The 23,288-nt window shown below is 46.2% G+C and overlaps 1 protein-coding gene across 5 annotated transcripts; it reads right to left on the reverse strand.

Annotated features, from left to right (window-relative positions):
* Positions 1–596: 596 nt before the first annotated feature.
* On the reverse strand, positions 597–17,318 carry LOC113247264 (zinc finger protein 347-like). 5 transcript variants are annotated; one of them, XM_048223918.2, is made up of 5 exons: positions 17,257–17,290; positions 14,369–14,535; positions 9,095–9,187; positions 7,442–7,568; positions 1,732–3,561 (listed from the first exon to the last, which is right to left on the reverse strand). In XM_048223918.2, the coding sequence occupies exons 3-5, from the start codon at positions 9,107–9,109 to the stop codon at positions 2,048–2,050; spliced, it is 1,656 nt and encodes a 551-aa protein (XP_048079875.1). In that variant the 5' UTR covers positions 9,110–9,187; positions 14,369–14,535; positions 17,257–17,290; the 3' UTR covers positions 1,732–2,047. The 5 variants fall into 5 exon arrangements, with proteins under 5 accessions (XP_048079878.1, XP_048079875.1, XP_026344022.1 ...); XM_026488237.4 differs by lacking the exon at positions 14,369–14,535 and having other exon boundaries at positions 17,257–17,318; XM_048223921.1 differs by lacking the exons at positions 9,095–9,187; positions 14,369–14,535 and having other exon boundaries at positions 597–3,561; positions 17,257–17,297.
* Between the last annotated feature and the right edge of the window lie 5,970 nt (positions 17,319–23,288).

Below are 23,288 nucleotides of genomic sequence, written 5' to 3' on the forward strand. Positions count from 1 at the left end.
AATTTCTTACAGCTGCATTAGGAGACTAATGAAATAGTATACACAGAAAAGCCCAAGGAATCTACAAATCTCTAAAGTAAGTGAGATTAGTAAATTATTTTTTTTAGTAATCTCTATACCGAATACGGGGCTTGAACTCATGACCCAGAGATCAAGCATTGCATGCTCTTCCAACTGAGCCAGCCAGGTGCCCTGTTAGATGAATAAATTCTGAGGACACAAGATCAACATTATAAAAAATCTATCTTTGTGCTGGAGCCTGGGTGGCTCAGTCGGTTAAGTGTCTGACTCTTGATTTCAGCTCAGGTCACGATCTCAGGGTTGTGAGATCCAGCCCTGTGCTCAGCGCAGAGTCTGCTTGAGAATCTCTCTCTTCCCCTCTTTTTGCCCCTTCCCAAACTCATGCTCTCTCGAAATAAATATTTTTTAAAAAATCCATCTTATTTCAACACAGTAGCAATTAACACATGGAAAGTGAAATCAAAAATACAATATGTATGATTGCTCAAAAAGGAAAAAGTACAAACATATGTTAATTTAACAAAACACTGATGGGATTTTGATGCTAAAAATCTATAAAAGATCAGACAAAGAGAGACATACCACAGCCATTTATTATAAGATACAATGTAGAAATGATGTCAAATGACTGCAAACTGATACACAGGTTTAACACAATTTCTATCAAGAGATTTTGTAGATACAAATGAGATTTTTCTAAAAGTTATAAGGAAAGGCAAAGGAACTAGAATAGCTAAAACATCTGAAAAGGAAGAATAAAGTGGTTGGAATCACTCATTCTAGATTTCAAATACAGTGAAATGTAATCAAGACTACATCGTATTTGTGCAGTAAGAGACATACAGATCAGGGCGCCTGGGTGGTACAGCGGTTAAGCGTCTGCCTTCGGCTCAGGGCGTGATCCCGGCGTTCTGGGATCGAGCCCCACATCAGGCTCCTCCGCTATGAACCTGCTTCTTCCTCTCCCACTCCCCCTGTTTGTGTTCCCTCTCTCACTGGCTGTCTCTATCCTGTCGAATAAATAAATAAAATCTTTAAAGAAAAAAAAAAAGAGAGACATACAGATCAATGGAAAAGAACAGAGGACCCAGAAATGGACCCACACAAGTACTTCCAACTGAGCTTTGACAAAGGTACCAAGGAAACTGAATGAAGACAGAATTAAAAAAAAATAATAATAATGCCGGACCAGTTGATTTCCCATACCAGGAAAAAAAAAAAAAGAATCTCGGCAAAAACTTCACACCTGTACAAATATTAGCTAAAAAATGATCATCGTCTTATGTAAAACAACAATACTTCAAACTAGAAAATATTTAGAAAAGGAAACCATAGAATATTATCTTCAGGATCTATATACCTTTGCTATATCTCTAGGTATCTACCTTTTTTTCCATCTAGAGTTATAATATATTTTGGCTTTAAATTATTCTGCGGTATGCTTTAAGTATTCAAAAAAAATTATTCTGCAGTATGTACTATCTCAGGCTACATTTAGAGAACTTGAGACTTATTTCATTCCTCATTAGAATTCTCTGATGTAGCTTCTGTTGTGAAAGTCATGGAAGAAATATAAAAATACTCATTACGTTTGAAAGACTTCTTCCTGTTATGAATTGTTTTGTTCTATGATGAATTGGTGAACCCCGAGGACACACTGTTGCTTTAAAGGCCTTTAGATGTTCAGTCAATCTCTAGGTTTCTCCCTAGTTTAAATACGCTCGTGACATCAAAGGCATGAATGTGTGACAGAAAGCCTTCGGATTCATTACACTCGCAAGGCTGCTCTCCAGTATGAGTCCTGTGCTGTGCTGCAGTTTTGCTCCATGGGTAAAAGCCTTAGCACACACATTACATCAATATGGTGTCATCAAAGATGTATATCCTGATGTCCCGTGAGTTGTGAAGCCCGTGTAAGTCGCTGCCACATACGTTACGTTGATACGACTTCTCTTTAGTGTGGTCTCTCTAACGCCAATTCATGCTTGAACTTACAATAAAGGCTTGGGCACACCCACTACGTTTGTTACTCCCCAGTATGAATTCTCTGATGACTTGCAAGGCTCGAATTCTGACTGAAGACCTTCCCACATACATTACATTTATATGGTTTCTCTCCAGTATGAATCATCTGATGTCTGGTGAGGTTTGAACGCTGAATAAACGATCTGCCACACTGATTACATTTGTACGGCTTCTCTCCAGTATGAATTCTCCGATGACTAGGAAGGCTCGAACTCTGACTGAAGACCTTGCCACATTCATTACACTTGTACGGTTTCTCCCTAGTATGGATTACCTGGTGATAAGTAAGGCTTGAATACATACTAAAGGCTCTGCCACACTCATTACACTGGTAAGGCTTCTCTCCAGAATGAATCCTGCGATGACGTGCGAGGTGTGAATCGTAACTGAAGACCTTCCCACATTCGTCACACTTGTAATGTTTCTCTCCTGTGTGGATTATTTGATGTCTAGTGAGATGTGAGCTCTGATTAAAGGCTTTGCCACACTCGGTACATTTGTAAGGCTTCACACCAGTATGGATTACCTGGTGGTTAGTGAGTTGTGAGCTATACGTAAAGGCTTTGCCACACTCATTACATTTGTAAGGTTTCTCTCCAGTATGAATTCTTCGATGGCTTGCAAGGCCTGAACTCTGACTGAAGACCTTGCAGCATTCATTGCATTTGTAAGGTTTCTCTCCAGTATGGATCACCTGATGGTTAGTAAGACTTGAACACTCACTAAAGGCTTTGCCACACTCATTGCAGTGGTAAGGTTTCTCTCCAGTGTGAATTCTGTGATGACGTACAAGGTGTGAATTGCGACTGAAGACCTTGCCACACTCGATGCATTTGTAAGGTTTCTCTCCAGTGTGAATTCTTCGATGGCAAGCAAGGTGTGAGTTGTGACTGAAGACCTTCCCACATACATCACATTTATATGGTTTCTCTCCTGGATGGATCATCTGATGTCTAGTGAGGTGTAAACTGCGATTAACTGCTTGGTCACACTCATCACGTTTGTAAGGTTCTTCCCTAACGTGTGCCTTCTGGTCTTGTGTGAGTAATGAAGAATGCAAGAAAGCATTCCCATGTTCATTAGAAATGTTGGCTTGGACACTAGGAAGAATTCTTGGATGTAGTGAAACTGAAGCACCATTGTTGACAGACGTCTCAACCTGGTGACATTCATAAATTTTCCCTTTGGTTTGAAGTATCTGCACTCCAGCCAGATGTGACTGAAAGCTTAGTCCAAACCTGTTTTCAATTGGCTTATTTCCTTCATCTCTTCTACCACATTGATCTCTCCCACCAGTGAGACTTCTGTTAAGGGTCACAAGCACTCCTTTGTAATTTCTTTCAACATCTCCCCACTGATACTCAAAGTCATGGATATTTTTCTGGATTGCTCTACGGGCATAATCTTCGTTGTCACAGCTTTTATGTCTTTCCAATATAACTGTCTGCAATACTTCCCCTGTATTACTGTTCTCTTTGGGTGGTAATTCCTTGATCATACATTTGGAAGAGATGGCTACAAGATATAAAGCACCATAGGTTTCCCATTAATTACAGAAAAATTTCATACTGAAAAACAAACTACACCAAAAGTACTATATATTTTGATCAGCTGAAATGGAAACACGGTCTTCAATTTCTAGGAATACAAAAGGAATAAGATTCTTTAAAGGGGTGATTACACGTAATTCAAATTAATTTTAGAGAAGCCTACTTTAAATAATCAATGGCAAAAAACAAAAAAAAAACAAAAAACCCACAGTGTACAAACTTATGCAAGCCCTGAAAGAAGGGGTATTTTTCCATCATGGCCCCATATCACACACCACTTCACAGAAAATATATGGCCGTTTCATATCGGAAGAGATAAAAATACCACACATATTTACTGCATATTTATTCTGTAATAATGCTGAAGTACAGCATGATATACTCTAATGCTAAATAATCTGAAACAAACTTATCTAATGAGTAATCTAGTAAACAGCAATTTGGAGTTCGGAAAACCATAGCAGCACTGGGAAGATGAGGAAGAATTTAATCACACAACGTTACAAAAATATTTTTCTGAATATTAGTTATAAAACTATATTCACTTGGAATGGCCATTTTACAATATTAACAAGTGGTGTAAGTCAGTTATGTTGCATTATACATTCAGAAAAACCGTCATCTATAAATCGTGACAATTAATAAACGTTCTAGTAACCTATAGTGAAACCAGGATAGAAATAATAAGTAACCACAATTGCACAAAATTAGTTTGTGGAATTCTTAACAAATCTCTCTTAAGAAAAAAAGCAAGGGCTTCTATTCTGGAACCAGCACACAATATGAGAACTGGAATTTGTGTTAAGACCACTCACTTTTGGAGTATCAAGTCCAGTAAACACTTAACATTATGAAGAATAATAACTAGGGAAAGAAGTCAGAAATCAGTTATGGTTTTTTTTAAAGTAATCTCTGCAACCCAGTGGGGCTCGAACTCATGACCTGGAGATCAAGAGTGACAGGCTCCATGGGGCGCCTGGGTGGCACAGCGCTTAAGCGTCTGCCTTCGGCTCAGGGCGTGACCCCGGCGTTATGGGATCGAGTCCCACATCAGGCTCCTCCGCTATGAGCCTGCTTCTTCCTCTCCCACTCCCCCTGCCTGTGTTCCCTCTCTCACTGGCTGTCTTTATCTCTGTCAAAAAAATAAATAAAATCTTAAAAAAAAAAAAAAAAAAAAGAGTGACAGGCTCCACCAACTGAGCCAGCGAGGTGCCCCCTAAATCACAATTTTGATTTTATGCCTGCAGTTATCTAACAGCCAAGCAACAGACCAATTCCCTATCTACAGAGTGTTCCTTGACTTTCTAGATCATTGGCCACAAGGTATATGTAATAAAGAGCTTGTGCATGAAAACCTCATTAACTAAGGCCAGATCAGACACTGTTTGGACAAAACTGCAGAAAAAAAACCATACAAAATATAACGCGGGCTGCATGGTCTGAAAGTCTGTGTCCACCCCAATATGAAGATGCTGGCTGTGGGGCCTTTGGCAGGTACCCAGGTCATGAGGGTGGAGTACCGTGAAGGGGAGTACAGCTGTTAGAGAAGAGACAGGAGTGCCTGCTACCTGTCACGCTTTCCGTCATGCAGAGATACAGCAAGAAGACGGAGTTCGCCACCAGAAAGAGAACGCTCATCAGGAACTGAATGAACTAGCACTACGATTCTGGACTTGCCACCCTCCAGAACTGTGAGAAAACAATTTCTATTAGTGAAGCCGTCTGGTTTATGGAATTTCTTGTGGCAGCCTAAGCCAAGACACAGGCAAAAGGCCAACCGATTAAAATCATGACAGAAGGCTGCTGTATCTTACGGAGCAAAGGGATTTCTGAAACTTCACTGTAAAACATGGAATATTCTAAACCTTCTAACAGCGCTAAAAGCCTTGAAGTAAGGGGCGCCTGGGTGGCTCAGTCAGTTAAGTGTCTGTCTTCGGCTCAGGTCATAATCCTGGGGTCCTAGGATCGAGCCCCACGTCTTCGTCAGGCTCCCTGCGGGGAGTCTCCTTCTCCCTCTCCCTTTGCCCCTCCCTCCACTCGTGCGCATGCACTCTCTGTCTCTAATAAATGAATTAAATCTTTAAAAAAAAAAAAGCCTGGAAGTAAGTTACCACTATTTTTTTTTAAAGATTTAATTTATTTATTTGACAGAGAGATAGAGACAGCCAGCGAGAGAGGGAACACAAGCAGGGGGAGTGGGAGAGGAAGAAGCAGGCTCCCGGCAGAGGAGCCTGATGTGAGGCTCGATCCCAGGACCCTGAGATCACGCCCTGAGCCGAAGGCAGACTGAGCCACCCAGGCGCCCCACTTATCACTATTTTTTTTTAGCAGGCTCCATGCCCAGCGTGGAGCCCAATGCAGGGCTTGAACTTACGACCCTGAGATCAAGGCCTGGGCCAAAATCAACAGTGGGATGCTTAACCAACTGAGCCACCCAGGCACCCCCAAATTATCACTGTTTTTTAAATAGGGACAGTAGGCACATGGGGTTTGTGTTTCTAACCACTATGTATAGAGAAAGTAAGTTAGAGAAACCGGATTGACCTGGGCCTGCAGGTTCACACAATGTGTTCTTATGCATGACTGCCTACAAGTCACAGTCAAGATCAGGAGCTCCGAGATAAATACTTCGATGGAGACACGAGAGCTGCATTGTGTTGCTGACGGTGTTACTCAGCCATCCTGAGTACCTCGTCACCCCCTGCGCATGTGATTTCCCCAGTGTCCTGAAACAGCGATACAGTGGATAAACACGGATCTTTCCTTACACAGGGAGAGCAGTGTGGCTGGTGAGGGGTCCTGTGGGAATGAGGGTGTTCAAGAATACAAAATTAATATGCTAGTAGGCACCGCTGTAGCTGTCCAGATCAAGGTAGCATGTAAGGAAAGGCCAGAAGGAAGGAGGTCAGGAGTGGAGGGCAGGAAGTAAAGAGCACACGGGAGAAGTGACTGAACTTGCCAATCTATGGGAAGACAGATGTACCAGGGCAGTTAGAATTCTGACCTCGGGAAAAAAGAAGGAACTGATGTGGCAAATATCATCATGCTGTCCCGTTCTTACCTGGAGGAATTAGAGTATGGATGTGGGGCAGAAACGGAAGACATTTAACAGGGAGGGACAAGGAAGAAGCCACGGTTAGAAACCAGGGAGGATGGGTGGCCGCTGAGGGTGAGGCAGAGGGGAAATAGGGAAACCCTGGTAAAGTGGGACAAAATTTGAGCTACATGGTGACTAAGGTCTGAGGAGCTAATGTACAAGATGGGGACTATAGATGATAATATTGTATGATTGAAACTTGCTCAGAGCATAGAGCTTAAGTGTTCTCACCAAAAAAAGAAAGAAAGAAAATAAGTGAGGTAATGTGTCTTAATTAACTTGATTATGGAAATCCTTTCACAATGTATGTGTATTTCAGATCTTCGTGGGGTACGCTGAAAATATACTACAATTTTCTTTGTCAGTTATACCTCAGTAAAAGCTAAAAAACAGTTTCAAAAATTCATCCACCACTGCCTCCTCTGAAGACTTAAAGAACAGTTCATATGAATATCTCGCTTTCTTCTAAGAACCAGGGAATCAAGAGCACCGGGGCAGAAGAAATGGAATTGGATATTCTCTTTTTCATAAGGTCGATGCGTACTTGAGCTCCGGCACCATGCCTGACTGAGTGTGTAGATCATCGGAAGAAAGTGTAAAGGAAAAGTCCAGATCCCACATTCATCTCTGAGTCAACGAGGCTTCAATCTCGGTCAAGCAGGGCAGGGGCTCCCAGGAGGCAAACAAGGGAAAAATGCAATGAAACCCAAGGGCAGACCCCCCACTGCAGGAGGGACATTTTCCTCACCCAGGGAGACCAGGTTCCGGTAGTTCTCCACCATCACGTCCCTGTACAAGGCCCTCTGGGCAGGGTCCAGGCACTCCCACTCCTCCGGAGAGAATTCTATGGCCACATCCCTGAAGGTCAACCATCCCTGAAATGAGAACACACTTCACCAAGGAGCCATGGGGAGAGTTCTTATGTTCACATAACGAAAAGACGAGAGATGTGTAAGGATCGATTCAGATGAAGTGGGTGTTCTCACAGATCCACATAAGGTCTTTCTGAACAGGTTATGTGCCCCTCGTTTTGGCCTATTATACTTTCCCATAAGAGGTTAGGATGGCCTCTCAATCAATAAGGCTTTTCTCATTTTTGTGGACGACATAGGAAATATAAAAACAGGAAATCAGGGGCGCCTGGGTGGCACAGCGGTTAAATGTCTGCCTTCGGCTCAGGGCGTGATCCCGGCGGTCTGGGATCGATCCCCACATCAGGCTCCTCCGCTATGAGCCTGCTTCTTCCTCCCCCACTCCCCCTACTTGTGTTCCCTCTCTCGCTGGCTGTCTCTATCTCTGTCAAATAAATAAATAAAATCTTTAAAAAAAAAAAAACAACAGGAAATCAGGGGTGTCCGGCTGGCTCAGCCGCAGGAGCGTGCGGGTCTTAACCTCGGGGTTGTGAGTTTGAGCCCCACATTGAATATAGAGATTACTACGAAAAAATAAACTTAAAAAAAAAAATAGAAAATCGAGACAGGGCTACCTATAAGAATTGTTATTTATTGTGTTTTACACACTGAGGGATATTCAATATCTACACGAGCTAGAGCACGAGTGGTATCTTCACAGATGACAATGTCCACAATGACTTTGGAGAAGGGCCAGAATCTAAAAATTGGAATAATGACAGCAACAGCAATGACGAAAACCTCCTGAGTGCTTCCCATGTGCTGGGCATTACGCTCAATGCTTCGCACGCACTAAGTGTAACCACATCACTCATTCAGGACAGGTCTGTTCCCATCTTCCTGAGGTGACAGCTGTGTCACATACATTCCCCGAAACCCGCCCAAGGGCAAATGCTAAGAAACGGCAGAACGAGCTCCCAAACCCAGATGTTTAGGTGCTGGAACTGAACCCGAACAATTAAACATACACACCAGACAGCATCGAGGGTGCACTGACAGAGGGCTCCCTGAGACAATTTGAAACAAGTCAGGCTAACAACGTAGAGATGCATAAAAGGTCATTACACGTGCACATAAGTGTCACTCTTCTTACTGTTTAACTCGTGTTACTGCAGGAAAAATGCAAAGCCATGGAAAATGCTTAAGATTTAACTTCAACAATTAATAACTTATTTATGAAGTAATGACAATGTCTTTTCAAAAACTAGGGGCTTGTGCGTCCACACGTTCATGCACACACATAGATACACACTTAAGTGCACTGAATTAAGAGTCATCTCTCCGTGACACAAAGGGGCCTCCTCATGGGCTCCATGCCACTGAGTCAGGAGGAGATGGAGTCTAAGTGGAAGGAGAGGGACATGGGAAGGCCTGGGGGAGTGTGGACAGACGTGGCTCGGGCAGGACACTTCAGAGTCAGAGAAGATCAGCGAGGCCACCAAGGGCACAGCAGGAATGAGACATAAAATCAACCAAGAATATGACTGTACCTGACAAACAGCCATTCCTGACTCCTTCCTTTCCTCTTCCTCCTCTGCCAGGCTTCTCCCTCCTCAGACAAGATCGGCCTTGAGAAGTCAGTCCTAAGGGTCAAGAATCTGCAGTTTAATGCTCAGAATCAGTCTACGCCCTTCCTGTACCCCAACGTCACACAGGAAGACCTCTCTGTGTGGAAACGACAGTCCTCTGCTGCCCACTGCCACAGGAGGGGGGCTCAGGGACACTGAACTCCTCCAGACACCACCAAGTGAGTGTTCCCACCCCTTTCTTCAGAACGGGCTCCCACCCGGGTGAAGCCCCCCCCCCAACACACACACACTGCAGCAGTGGGGACCTGGGCTGGACCCCACACTCTTCTCCAGGTTACAGACCCGCCCTGATCACACCCCACACAGAGCAGGCCCTCTCCCCTCTCCCTGGGTCAGGGGCTGCTGTCAGCCTCAGAAACGGAGGACCCAGAGCCTTGGGGCTCAATGCTGGATACACATCAGAAGCACCTGGGGCACTTTAACTGGTACTGAGGCTGGGCCCTGTCCCCCCTTGGCCACCGGAAGGGGAATCGCTGGGAGGGGCACAGGAGCTGTATCTGCAATCCAGTGTGAGGCTGGGGGGAGCACACTCCCAGGAGGCCAGCCCAGCACACCCCGCACCTTCTGGCTCTGCTCTCTCTGGGGCCTTGTTGTCACCAGGACCCAGACCCAGAGCAGGAAGGGGCAGAAGGGAACATGCAGGACAGGCAGCAGAGATGGGGGGGGGAGCGGGCCAAGAGGCTCCCCTGAGAAGTGGTATCAGATCGAGGACTTGGGGGAGAGGATGTTTGCCACCTGCATCTGAGGGGCCAGACAGTTCCAGGCAGAGGGACAGGCCCTGGGAGGGCCCTGGGCAGGAGCAAGCCTGGGCCCAGGAAAGGGGAAGAGGCCAGCATGGCTGCCGCAGGGTGAGGAGGAGACCAGCTGGAGTGGAGAGCAGAGAGGCCTGGGTAGGGAGTAGGGAGGGTGAGGGGTGTGGGGAGGGTGGGGGGCGAAGCAGATCAGGAAGGGTGTAGTCTTCCAACATCTGCCTCCCACATCTTGAAAGAACTTTAGAAACCATGTATTCCTCCTCTCATTTTAAGCAAATACCAAATTTTCTTTATCTTATCCATCAAAACATTTACAAATAACGGAACATCTGATATTTAGAATCATGCCAAGATGTGCATCTGGGCCTCAGGAAGTACAGGGTCGCCCTTAACCAAAATGCGGAAGAAGCAGGGGGAGGGCCACTGGGGGAGGCTGAGTCAGTTCTGCACAAATTAAGATGCCCACGCCCGGCAGAGACGTCGAGGCAGCTGGACACGGGATGGAGTTCAGGGCAGAAGTCTGGTGGACAGGGGAGTCTGGGAGACACGCAGGTGGTGTTGAGCCAGGAGATGAGGTGATGAGAAAGGGCAGGGGTGTAGACAGAGAAGAGGTACAAGCACCAAGTCGCGGGGCGCCCACACTCAGAGACCAGGCAGTTCGGCAGACACCAGCAGAAAAGCCAAGAGGTGACCAGTGATCAGGAAAACCAACAAGCAGACAGAGTAGGAACGCTTAGCAGGATGTCCTCCAACCAAGAACAAACGTGTCGAGGAAGAGGGAGCGGTCACACGGGGCCACCTGCATCTGACAGGAAAAGCAAGATGAAGGCAGGAAATTCAATCCTGGACTGAGAAATGGGGTCACTGGTGACTCTGAATCAGAAAGTCTCAGGGGCGCGGTGGCTGTTGAAGGCTTGACGGGATGGGGTTCACGGGACAGCGGGAGACAGGATCTGAAGACGGTACAAGCAAGCTTTCAGTGGCTGGTGTTCTGAATGAGAGCACGGAAGAGCAGGGCGTACTAGAGGGGAACTTAGCTCACAGAGAATGCTTTGGTTTAAAGACGCAGGATGTCAGTGAATACAAAGCTTTGGGGGGTGCGTGTGAAGGATGGGCAAAACCACCATCTGCGCACGCCGACTGAAGAAACTCGCGACGCGCACAAACTGAAGACGCAGTGGAGGAAGGATGTCATACAGTCATGAGACGGTGAGTGGGGCTGGCGACCCGGGAACAGCGTGGGGCACACAAAGTGATACTGGTACATTCTCCGGCACGGCCTTCATTTTGGGGGACCGAAACATGCAGGGGTCTTGTCTGTCCTTGGAACAGTGTTCATCATGAGGGATGGGGGAGCTGAGCAGGAGCGGAGCAGGAGCGGGAAGCCAAGAGTCCGGGCGCCTGGCTGGCTCGGTCAGGAGAACATGTGACTCGATCTCGGGGTTAAGTTCGAGCCCACATTGGGCATAGAGCTTACTTAAAGGAAAAAAAAAAAAGCCAAGACTTCTTCATTCAGACCACGATCCGCCCTCTCAACAGATGACTACGATGATGCAGCTGCCCCAACGAGACCCCAACATCTTCTAAAAACACGGCAAGCTCTCATTTAGATCTTCCAAAATGCATCTGAGTCGTTCTTGACTTACAACCCAGAATAATCCAAAAGAGCAGTCATCCCTCAGAAGGTTCTCTGAGACCTTTCCTCCAAATCCTCTATATGAGACAATGAGTCTTGCGTTCCCACACAGAAGTCAATAAGTGATTCTGGCACAGACCCCACAGAGGTTACCGTGTGGGGCGGATGCCGGCGGCACCCCCCCCCCCCGATCCATCCCCTCAGGCCCAAGGCACCATCCTGCCGCAGCCAGCTCTCCCTGCAGGACGCAGCTCAGGCCCCGGTTCCACCAACAGCACGGGGCACCGTGTCTCTGCCTAAGCCCAGTCCCTTCGTGCCTCCTCGGTGTCATCAGGAGTTTCCCAATTAAACCCCAGCAGGCAAATCTCAGTCTCCGCATCTGCGTCCCAGGGAACCCGAGCTATGACAGTGGCACCCCAAACAGACCCATGCAGTCCCACGACTACCCATAAACCCACTTCCAGGTGCTCCTGCCAGCACTGAGACACCCCTTTCCAACAGCTCCACACATCCCTCGGCCCCACAACCATGCTTGGGACATGTGCACACGCCGTTCACTGGGCCATCTAGACGCCCACACTTGCTTCCATGTTCCTCCTGCAGACCCCTCAAGGCTCACTTCCATTTCCCCCCCTTTTCCTACCTCTCTCGCAGGCACGCACGAGCAAACCAGGCTAAGGCACAGGGACCGCTGGGCACAGGCACCACAGCAGTGACGGACACAAGGGCCAACTGAAGGGCGCTGGGCCTTCACTATGAAGACCGAGACGTTGGCCCTGCTGGGAACACTTGTGAAATGAGGATCCTTGACCCTGAGCACATCAACTGCTGGAAGGCAAAGCCGCTGCCCGAGATGCAGCTGCTCCCTGGCGATGCGCCCAGCGCCGATGACCTGGGGGGCTGCCAGAAGGCAGTGACACCGTGGGTGACACATGTGGGGACCCAGGTCTGCAGGGCTTTCTAGGATTCAGCACATCCTTTTGCTCTTACTTTGACTAAAATAAGCAGCCATGGGAGGTTTAGATCAATTAGTGTTGAAACTTCCAGAAGAAATATGGGTACCATCCTCATGACTTGCCCTAGCTCCTTGGTCTTCTGAGGACTACTCAGCAAGCATCGGAAACACAAGCCCAAAGGAAGGTGCAGCAGCCAGCCTGGGCGCCCCCCAGTAGACGGAAAACACGAAAGGCTCCAAATATCAATGGAGAAGAGCTTCTCTCATCTGGGTGATTGACATGGAGACAATTCAGCCCGCATGACATGGCAGACTGACTGGGGAAGGGCACTTCAGATGACGGGTGGGCAGGAGAGGCTGGAGACACATCTCTGAGCCTACACCTGAAGGAGGAGAAAGGGCCAGAGCCGAGACGATTAAGAGACAGAAGGTAAGAGTAGGGTCCAGGTCCTGTGACGGAAATGGTTGGTGTCTGGGAACAGAGACGAGGTGAATGTGACTGGGGCAGAGTGAGCGTGTGAACTGTGTAAGTTCCCAGGATGAGGCTGGAGACCCTGCCAGAGGCCCTGATGATACAGCGCGGTGTAGCCCCGGTGAGGGTCTACTGTTTGTCCTGATGACAACGGGAGGCCAGCCGAGGGTTCAATGCCAGGGAGCAGTATCATCTGCCTACGGATTGACCCCTGCTGCAGGGAAAGACATCTGCTGATGGGCTAGGACTCGGAGCCTGTGTCTCTGCCTCCATCCTAGTGTTTTTGTGCTTCAGTTTTGGAGGCCCGGGACCCATTTTTAAAAATTTTTTTAAAGGATTTATTTATTTTAGAGAGAGAAAGCAAGAGCTAGAGAGAGAGAGTGCACGCACATGGGGAAGGGAGAGAAGGAAAGAGAGCACCTCAAGCGGACTCTACACCAACCTCGGAGCCCGTTGCAGGGCTCCATCTCACGACCCTGAGTCAAAATCAAGATTCGAACGCTTAACCGACTGTGACACTCAGGCGCCCCCCCCCATTTAAAAATCTAATGACAATTGGGAACCCCATCCAAGAATTGCCACACAAAGATAAGCATTGAATTTTGCCAATCAATTCAGGGTTCAGTGTTGCTCGAATCAGTTTCTGTCTAGTCCATCATCTCCATGTTGGGGTGGGCTCACTGAGGCCTACAAGGGAGTCATTTCACCAAGCTACCCTGAGAAGGTCCGCACTGGGTAAGCAGAACTTGGTGTAACTGAATTCTCATCTGGTAGCGTGAAGGGGCCAGTGGACAGAGTTTGCCCATTATTGCTCTTCTCGCTTAAAAATTCCAGGACCATCTTTCACATGTCTGAGCAAAGGAAACTTCTATTTCTTTTCTTTTCTTTTAAGTAACCTCTAAGCCCAACAGCGGGCTCAAACTCATGACCCTGACTGAGATCAAGAGTCACATGCTCCACTGAGCCAGCCAGGCGTCCCGAGGAAACTTTTATTTCAAGATATGATCACAATGATCTCAGGCACTAAATTCCCCTTTTCCAGCACATTGCAGTAAAAGATTTACAAAATACAGAATTCTGAACACACAAGAATTGCTGCTGTAAACACTGCAAGAGGGTCACCTATAGAAACAAGAGAGTCACACATTTCCTCATCAGGAACAGCTGGGCTCTGTTAGGTGACATCTCCAAGTAGATCAGCCCATTCTTCAACATTTGCAAGGAGTGGAAAAGAGGAACTTGAGGGGAATATCTGCTTGGTCACTTGTAGCCCACTGTCTCAATAGATCACATAAAAGATAAGGAAATTGAGTATCACAGTAACGGATTAAACCAGGTTTCAATTTAGATAAAAGATTACCGACGGGGCGCCTGGGTGGCTCAGTCGTTAAGCGTCTTCCTTCGGCTCAGGGCGTGATCCCAGCGTCCTGGGATCGAGCCCCACATCAGGCTCCTCCGCTGGGAGCCTGCTTCTTCCTCTCCCACTCCCCCTGCTTGTGTTCCCTCTCTCGCTGGCTGTCTCTCTCTCTGTCGAATAAATAAATAAAATCTTTAAAAAAAAAATTACCAACATATTTACCAAGTACACATGGAACAATCTAAAACTACCTACTAGATATCAAAGAATGTTCTCAGTATACATGACAAAGAGAAGAGAGCCTGCAGACCTCAGTCCGAACTAGACACAATTAACTTAAAAATGAAAAAGTTAAAAAAAAATTTTTTTTAATCGAATGAAGTATGAGATCAAAATTTTTTAAAGTGGCAAGGTCATATTTATTTATTTACTTGACAGAAAGAGCACACACAAGCAGAGGGAGAAGGAGCAGGAGAGGGAGAAGCAGGCTCCCCACTGATGCAGGGCTTGATCCCAGGCCTGGTATCACTACTGAGCCAAAAGCAGACTCTTAACCAACTGAGCCACCCATGGGCCCCTAAAAACGGGAAAGTCGTACTTAGAAAAGAATGCCATAAACTGTTTATAGGATAGCTCCAAAGCTTACTTCAGATGTTGATAATTATTTATAGAAAAGTATAACTTAACCAAGATTGTTTGAAGCTTCAAAAAGAAAAATGATGTAAATATAAACAAAGAAAAATAAAGTAAATCTATTACAAGGAAGAAACACTTCAATGTTCCTTAAAAAGGCACGTGTAGTGACAGTCATTTCTTGCCCCACTTTCCCCTGAGCCCAGGCAAAGGGACGATGGTGACCCAAGTCTCTGCCCTCTTGACTGAACAAGGAATACAAACAGAAGTTATCTTCCGATATAAATAATTATAAAATGCACAAGCCTTTTAGACAGGAGTTTTGCAATGCTCATCCTTCTCTGCATAATTTAATCTAATTTTAAGTGTATTATAAAGCCACGCATTAATGTTAACATACCTACTCATCCATATCCAATCAATTCACCCTCACCTGGATTCCTTTCTTCACTATTGTTTCTCCCTCTCTCCATATTCATCCCTCCCTTTTTTTCTTTCGGTTTTGTTTCCGCCTTGGGTTTCTGCTCATTCTGTTCCTCTCTCCTCTCTTGCTGTTTCTCCCCTTCTCTGGATTCCTTCTCCTGTTCTGCCCCATTCTGCAACTTGTTCCCCTTCTTATTGCTCTTTCTCCCCAAACTTTCCGATTGTCCTCCATCTCCACATATTTCTGCCTCTTTCCTCCCCCCTCTCTACTCCCCAGCTACTCTCCCAGTTAAGATTGCTCTTTCCCTGCCATTCCCCCTTCGTCCCCACTCTCTGGCACCCCCAGCTTGCTCAGCTTCCTCCCTGCTCTTTCTCCCTCCTTTCCTCCAGCACCACACTGCTGTCTGCCATGACTTCAACTTTTTTTTTTTTTTTTTTATTTTAGAGAGAGAGAGAGAGATCGTTGGGGGGGGTGCAGAGGAAGAGGGAGAGAGAGAATCCTGAGCAGACTCACCACTGAGCCCAGAGCCTGACTGGGGCTCCATCCGGTGACCCTGAAATCATGACCTGAGATATCAAGAGAGTTTGATGCTTAACCGACTGGGTGCCCAGTCGCCCCTGCCATGACTCTAATTCTTTTAACCTCTCCCCCCACTGCCTGTGAAGTGCCTCCTCCTTTGTCACCTATGCTCCCATTTCCCATCAGGGGCTCCTCTCCCAAAAAAGGGAGGGGGAGGGGCTCCACTCCACATTTTGTTTCCCATCATCTCCCTGGAGATTTCCTTCTTACTCTAAATTTCTCAATCTTCTCTCCCATTGCTGCTACTTTGCCATATTTATGGTTATCTCCCATTCTTCTCTGTTCATTTTTCTGTAATTCTCTCAGTGGGTCTTGTGAAAATAAATAAGGAAACCTCATTTAAAACGGAGAAGGGAAACCCCGAAGTGGGAGCTCTCTGGCAAGTACCACTCCCTGCAGCCTGCTTTACCAGCAAGAAAAGGGAGGATAAGAATTATTTTTAACAAGGGAGGGAATTTTTTTACAGGAGAATTTCATCTCCTGCTTGTTAAGAAAAAAAAAAAAAAAGGAAGATCCCTTCCTGCCCCAGCAACAAATGCACTAACCACCACTTGCAGCCACTGAAAAACCGCCACAACCTCCAACTCTTGTTCTTCTCCAGTGAACTTTTATTTAAAGTAACCCTCCCCGATGTCCTCCTAAAAATAAAAGCCGACCTTCCTTTTCTCTCCCAACTTGCCTCTGCATGCCATGCATGTCCCAAACTGCAATTCCTCTGCTTCTTCCGGAATAAACTCATTTTGCTAGTAGAATGACTGACTTGTGTTTTAAGGTGGACAGTCCCTCTCCCCCTCCGGGTTCCTCTCACCCAGGAGAGGGATAACAGAAGATGCCCGCCTCCCACAAGAGCACATTATCCAGCTCAAGACAGGCCTTTAGTCACCTCCCCAACCCAGGGTGAGGAGACGCGGGGACGGACAGGGGGAAGGCCTGGGGAGCAGAGGAGACGGCTGAGGGGGACGCGAGATGAGGGGAAGTGCGTGCGTCTCCGGGGAGGACTGAGCTCTCCAGGATCTCCCGGCCCAGGTGAGGGCCAGCCTCTCCTGAGGGGCGGCCGGCGCTGCCCTCTAGGGGCCGAGAAGGGCGCGGACCCACCTCGCGGATTTCAAACCCAAAGGGAAGCCCCCTGCCTCCCACGGAAGCGTCTGAATTTTAGGGGTTTGGGGGGTGACGCAGGGATTTTAGCGGCCCCCAGACCCCGGGGGTAGGGGGGAGACTGCGAGGCGCAGGTTTAAACAAGAAAGACGAAACTCACACTCCACAGACTGGCCTCGGCTCCACGAAACCCGCTTCCGGGTGTGCAGACAACTGCGCCCGCGCAGAGGGAAGAGGCGGGGCCTGGGTGGGGCGCGGAGCAAAGCCGGGCCTGCGTAGGGACGGCGGACGAGGAGGCGGGGCGGTAACCATAGAGACGAGGCGTTGGTGAGGGTGAGGCAAGGCTTGGCGCGGCCGGCATGGGGGCGGGACCTGGGATTCGCGCCCGGGTTTTTAGGGTTTGGGCATGCTTGAGTTTCTTCTCCTGGGCAGTAGCACTGCTTTCTTTTCCAAGTTAATGTTTCAGTTTTAAGGTAAAAGCTGAGAGTTCTGTGGGCGCCACTTATGTTGGAGAGTAAGATGTTATCCTCTTCACAGCTGAAAACGGTCCAAGTCAAAATCCGCAAGTCCCGCCAGAGAAGCTGAAGCAACTCCGCGATCTGGGAGGGAGCTGGGACCTCGGTGCGAGGTGGATGTGGGCGGTGGCGGGATCCTGGAACACTGTTGAAACTTAATGAAACAAAAACTAGAGTATGTGTAGGCGATGCGTACTAGAATGTGAAATGCACATTCCGCCTGGGCGGAACGCGCAATCTCAGCGCCCCCAGAACATCATTTCCGTTTCTACTCTCCATTCACCTGAGTCAGAGACTCAACCCTGTGCTGTTCCAGAGACTTTCCCAGAGACGAGACCTGAGGTATGGGACTTGGAGGGCTAAGGCGTGTGATAATTTATTGCTTTTAAAAAAGCAGTAACTTTTAAAAGAGATTAAATTGCATCGCTGTTTTTATACTTATTATATTGCTCCACACACATGAATTATACTCAAATGTATTTGAGATAAACGCTTTTGGCATCACAATACGATTAAGTCGTAATTTCTAAATATAACATAATTTCAAATTCGCTTTACAATCACTCTGAAGATAATTAGAAAGCATGTTTTTTATTTAAAAATTTTACTGGGGAGCCTGGCTGGCTCAGTCGGTACAGCAATCAGCTCTTCGTTTTGCGGTCCTGAGTTGGAGCCCCGTGTTGGGTGTAGAGATTACTTTTTAATGTAGTATATTTTGTGGTTTTCTTTGTTTTCTATTTCTGAATATTCTGGCAGATGTGGATGACAAAGCCTGTAAAATATATAGTCCTTAAAGGACATTTCAATTTATTTTCACCTAAAAAATAATCTTGCAGTATATCTAGGGTATTTATTTAGGTTTTTTTTTTTTAACAAATAAAGCTCTAGAATATCTATCTATACCTGTATCATATATATATATATATATACATAGAGAGAGAGAAACACACACACACACACACACACACACACACCCCTGGGTGACTCAGTTGGTTAAGCGTCTGCTTTCGGCTCAGGTCATGATCCTGGGGCCCTGGCATGGAGTCCTGAGTCCCTCATCAGGCTCCTTGCTCAGGGGGGAGCCTGCTTCTCCCTCTGCCTGCCATTCCCCCTGCTTGTCCTCTCTCTCTGACAAATAAATAAATCTTTTTAAAAATCATGAGATAAAGAATATATATGTAGATAAATAATAATATAGAGAGAGATATAATTATTGACTTAACTATAGAGTAGAAGTTACCCTTTTGTAAAGAGAATTGCATTTAAAGGAAATCCATTTTTTCGGGTGTCTCCCTCTCTATAGGGGAAGAGAAGGATGACTCTACACAAAAATTTTATCAAAAGCATAACAAATTTTACTCTTGTTTACACAGCTTTCTTTGGTCAAGTCTTCCTAGTTGGCCTTGCCCCATCTTTCTTTTGTCTTTACTGGAAGCTCTAAGTAGGTGGTTCAGGCCGCCTGGCGAGTTACTTAGGTTTTCTCTGGGTCTCTCCTATGTATATATATGAGGTATATGTGTTAATAAACATTTGTTTGTTTTTCTCCTGTTAATCTATCTTTTATTACAGGGTCTCAGCCAAAAACTCAGAAGAGTAGATGGAAAATTATTTTTCCTTCCCTATACCATGCGTTTTGGCAAAGAAAGAGGTTTCAGGGGCGCCTGGGTGGCACAGCGGTTAAGCATCTGCCTTCGGCTCAGGGCGTGATCCCGGCGTTGTGGGATCGAGCCCCACATCAGGCTCCTCCACTATGAGCCTGCTTCTTCCTCTCCCACTCCCCCTGCTTGTGTTCCCTCTCTTGCTGGCTGTCTCTCTCTCTGTCAAATAAATAAATAAAATCTTAAAAAAAAAAAAAAAAGAGGTTTCAGCATGGACTTCCACAATCCCAAGCAAAGAGATAAGTTGATGGTAGAACTTTTCATTAAACCCAGAACAGCAGAGAAATTAATTGGAGAGTCAGGAATCTATTTCATTTATGAGTTTTGTTGCTTGTAAAACTGTCAGAGCAAAATAAATATATTCATAAGATATTAAAAAAGGATATTTCCTCATTTACAGGAAGATTTTGCTGTCTCCCTGTAATATTAGTTAAAAACAGGTGCCACTTATTAAAGATTCAAAAATATGAAAAACACCGGGGGTGCCTGGGTGGCACAGCGGTTAAGCATCTGCCTTTGGCTCAGGGCGTGATCCCGGCGTTATGGGATCGAGCCCCACATCAGGCTCCTCCGCTATGAGCCTGCTTCGTCCTCTCCCACTCCCCCTGCTTGTGTTCCCTCTCTTGCTGGCTGTCTCTATCTCTGTCAAATAAATAAATAAAATCTTTAAAAAATATATATGAAAAACACGGGAACTAGTTTGACCTTATGAATATATATTGAACCCTGTGACACAAAAATAGAGAATAAACATTTTCTAACACAGATAAATCAACTAAAATATTTATCACTGCCAAATTAAAAAAAAATTCAGGGGCACCTGGGTGGCTCAGTTGTTAAGCGTCTGCTTTTGGCTCAGGGCGTGATCCCAGCGTTCTGGGATCGAGCCCCACATTGGGCTCCTCTGCTGGGAGCCTGCTTCTTCCTCTCCCACTCCCCCTGCTTGTGTTCCTTCTCTCGCTGGCTGTCTCTCTCTCTCAAATAAATAAATAAATAAATAAAATCTTTTTTAAAAACATTCAAACTTAGGTAAGGAGAGGTTTTATTTAAGAGGATTATTATTTTACGGAGAGCGTTCCAACTGCATGATCTACAAATGTCTCCCAAGCCAGACAGAAAAGAGATTTTCTTTTGTTTCAAGGGGTTTAGTAAACAGATCTAGAAAAAAACAGGTACAGGAGAATGGATGAGCATGTGGCAAGACCTGTAACTGATCAGAGAATGTTTTTTACCTTGAAGTTGCCTACTCTTGGGAGGGGCTGTTATAATGGTGGGGTTGTTCTGAATTACAATGCTCAAGAGAGGTCTGAATTCTGAGCTTGGGAAGGAGAGAAGCTTAAGTAAAGTTTGGTTAAGTCATACTAACAAGCATTGTTCTGTAGGAGGGGAAAATTCTCCTCTTCCCTCTTGACTCTCTGGCTGGGCTTAAGAATTAAACTGACCTGGGGGCGCCTGGGTGGCGCAGTCGTTGAGCGTCTGCCTTCGGCTCAGGCGTAATCCTGGCGTTATGGGATCGAGCTCCACATCAGGCTCCTCCGCTAGGAGCCTGCTTCTTCCTCTCCCACTCCCCCTGCTTGTGTTCCCTCTCTCGCTGGCTGTCTCTCTCTGTCAAATAAATAAATAAAATCTTAAAAAAAAAAAAAAGAATTAAACTGACCTAAGACAGATTCACAGGAGAAAAGCAGACACATTTTATTGATTTTTTACATGTATAAGGGAGCCTGCACAAGAGAATGAAGACCCAAAGAAGTAGCAGAGCCCTGCCTGGACATGAGTATGTAGCACATACCAGTCCTACCAGCAGCTGGTGCTGTCCCTGGGGGTACTCGATCTTCCCTATGCTCCCTGCCTCTTTCTTCCTGTCCAAACCCTCCAGCAGGCACACACAGGGAAGCCGGCAGCCCCTCAGGGCCTGAATGCAGCACCTCCCACAATCCATGTGTCCCTAGGGCCACACGGAGGCTGGCACTGGCTGCCCACAACTACCCCAGGCTATCTAAATGTATGAAGCCCTCCCAGGTCCTAGCTAAAGTTGCTCCTCTCAAAATTTCTTAGATTTCTATGTCACGCTTCTGGTCTTACACAAGTATGCGCACAGAGCTCAGCTGCCTCCAGAATCTGCACCCTGGAAGGCAATCTCATCCGCCTCGCTGGGATCCCCAGGGTCTAAGAGAACAGTGAGACCAGGTATTCTCGCAAATAACCTCTTAGATACAGAATTTGCCTCTTGCGTTCCTCCTGTCCACTCCCATCCTGAGGTCTTACCTCCCGAAAACTGCCTTGAGAACTTAGTTCAGGGCAGCTCCTCTGGCTGCCCATCCAGGACTGGCACTCAGATTTTCCAGACACCCAGATGCACATAAAGGGGAGTCTTAAAATTTGATAAGTGTGGGCACCTGGGTGGCTCAGTCGTTAAGTGTCTGCCTTTGGCTCAGGTCATGATCCCAGGGTCCTGGGATCAAGCCCGGAATCAGGCTCCCTGCTCAGCGGGGAGCCTGCCTCTCCCTCTCCAGCCTGCTGCTCCTTCTCCAGCTCCCCCATACTTCTGTTCCCTCTCTTGCTATCTCTCTAAAGAAAAATAAAATAAAATAAAATTTGATAGGTGAAAGTTTATTCTTTTGGTTATAACCTATGTGTAAGGAGTTCCTCCAAGCACAATGTCTCCAACTCTTGGGGGCCTGCTGGTCACTCCACATGTTAAAAACAAAATACATGAGCACAAATGAGCAAACCCTCAGAAAATCCCTCAGGACCACTAATCCCACCACTCCTTTGCTTTCTTTTCTTCGGTGTATATCGAGCTTCTGTCACATGAAGACCATTTTAATGATCAGTCATAGGGAAACAAAAGACACAGAGAATCTCTATCCCCAGATAGGCAAAGCCCATAAATCCTCCTAAGGAAAATGGATATATAAAACCCAACTCCCACGGTATTACAAGAATTAACTCACATAATTTAAGTGAGGTTCCCAACACAGTTACTGAGATGTAGTGCACACTACCGTTCTTGTGAGCACATCACAGATGTTTACAAACAAGACTGCTTTAGTGAATGAATGCATATTGTTTCTGTAAGGAAAAATATAAACTAAAAATGAGAGAAAGAAAACAGGTCTCTCTCTTGAAAAAAAAAAAAAGTGAAGAGACTTCTCTTCCTCCCTTTTCCTAGGGCATTTCCCTTAGGGAACTTTTGTCTTCCTGTTTGGAATGTATGTATGTCTTTGAAAAACTAAATAAGGCTCTTGCCAACACTGTAACTCAGGAATGTGTGCTCAAGGATCTGGGAGCCATCTCTTCGAAATGTAAACATCAAAGATGATAGTATATTTGTCTTGCAGTTGCTGTGGGAGGATAGGGGCCTAACTCAGCAGGTGTCTTGCTCCCTCCTGTCATAAGGATATGAGAAGTTTGTTTTCCCTCTGGTTAAAGCCAATTAGCTAACACAAATGGCCACCCAGATTACCTGGTGATGTTAGGATGAACTATGTGTGACAAATGGTGCTGTCATGTCTCCTTGAGGACAGTTATGATCTTGAGAACATGTATGTAATCCTTCGTATCCCCTTGTCTTCTATGACAGAGTAAAATTCCTTTTTGCAATCTCTCAAGATCGTCTGTGATGCACATCATATTCTGGTTTAATGCTTATTCACTAATGAAACTGGGTTTTTTTCTCTACTACCTTTGTGGAGAGGATTGCTGGGTTGGGAGATGATTCTTTTTAATTATACTCCCCAACACCGCCTGCTGAGCTTTTACTTAAACCGTTTTCAATTTAACAGGAAAACATCTCAGCTTCTAATATAAGCGGCTCTCACAACTCTAATCTTTTAAGTTATTTGAAACATTAATTTAAAATAGCCAGGAGACTGTTCGGTCCGCGAGACACCAAAGAGATTCAAAGAAACTGAAAAGCGGAGAGTAAGATACTGACGGGCTGAAAGAGGGCAGGAAACGTTCGGGGACCGGACGGAGGTCCAGACCCCGCCCCTACGTCGGCCACGCCCCCTCCGTAC

This window comes from Ursus arctos, unplaced genomic scaffold (assembly GCF_023065955.2).
Source record: "Ursus arctos isolate Adak ecotype North America unplaced genomic scaffold, UrsArc2.0 scaffold_19, whole genome shotgun sequence".
In the NCBI taxonomy this organism is placed as follows: Eukaryota; Metazoa; Chordata; class Mammalia; order Carnivora; family Ursidae; genus Ursus; species Ursus arctos.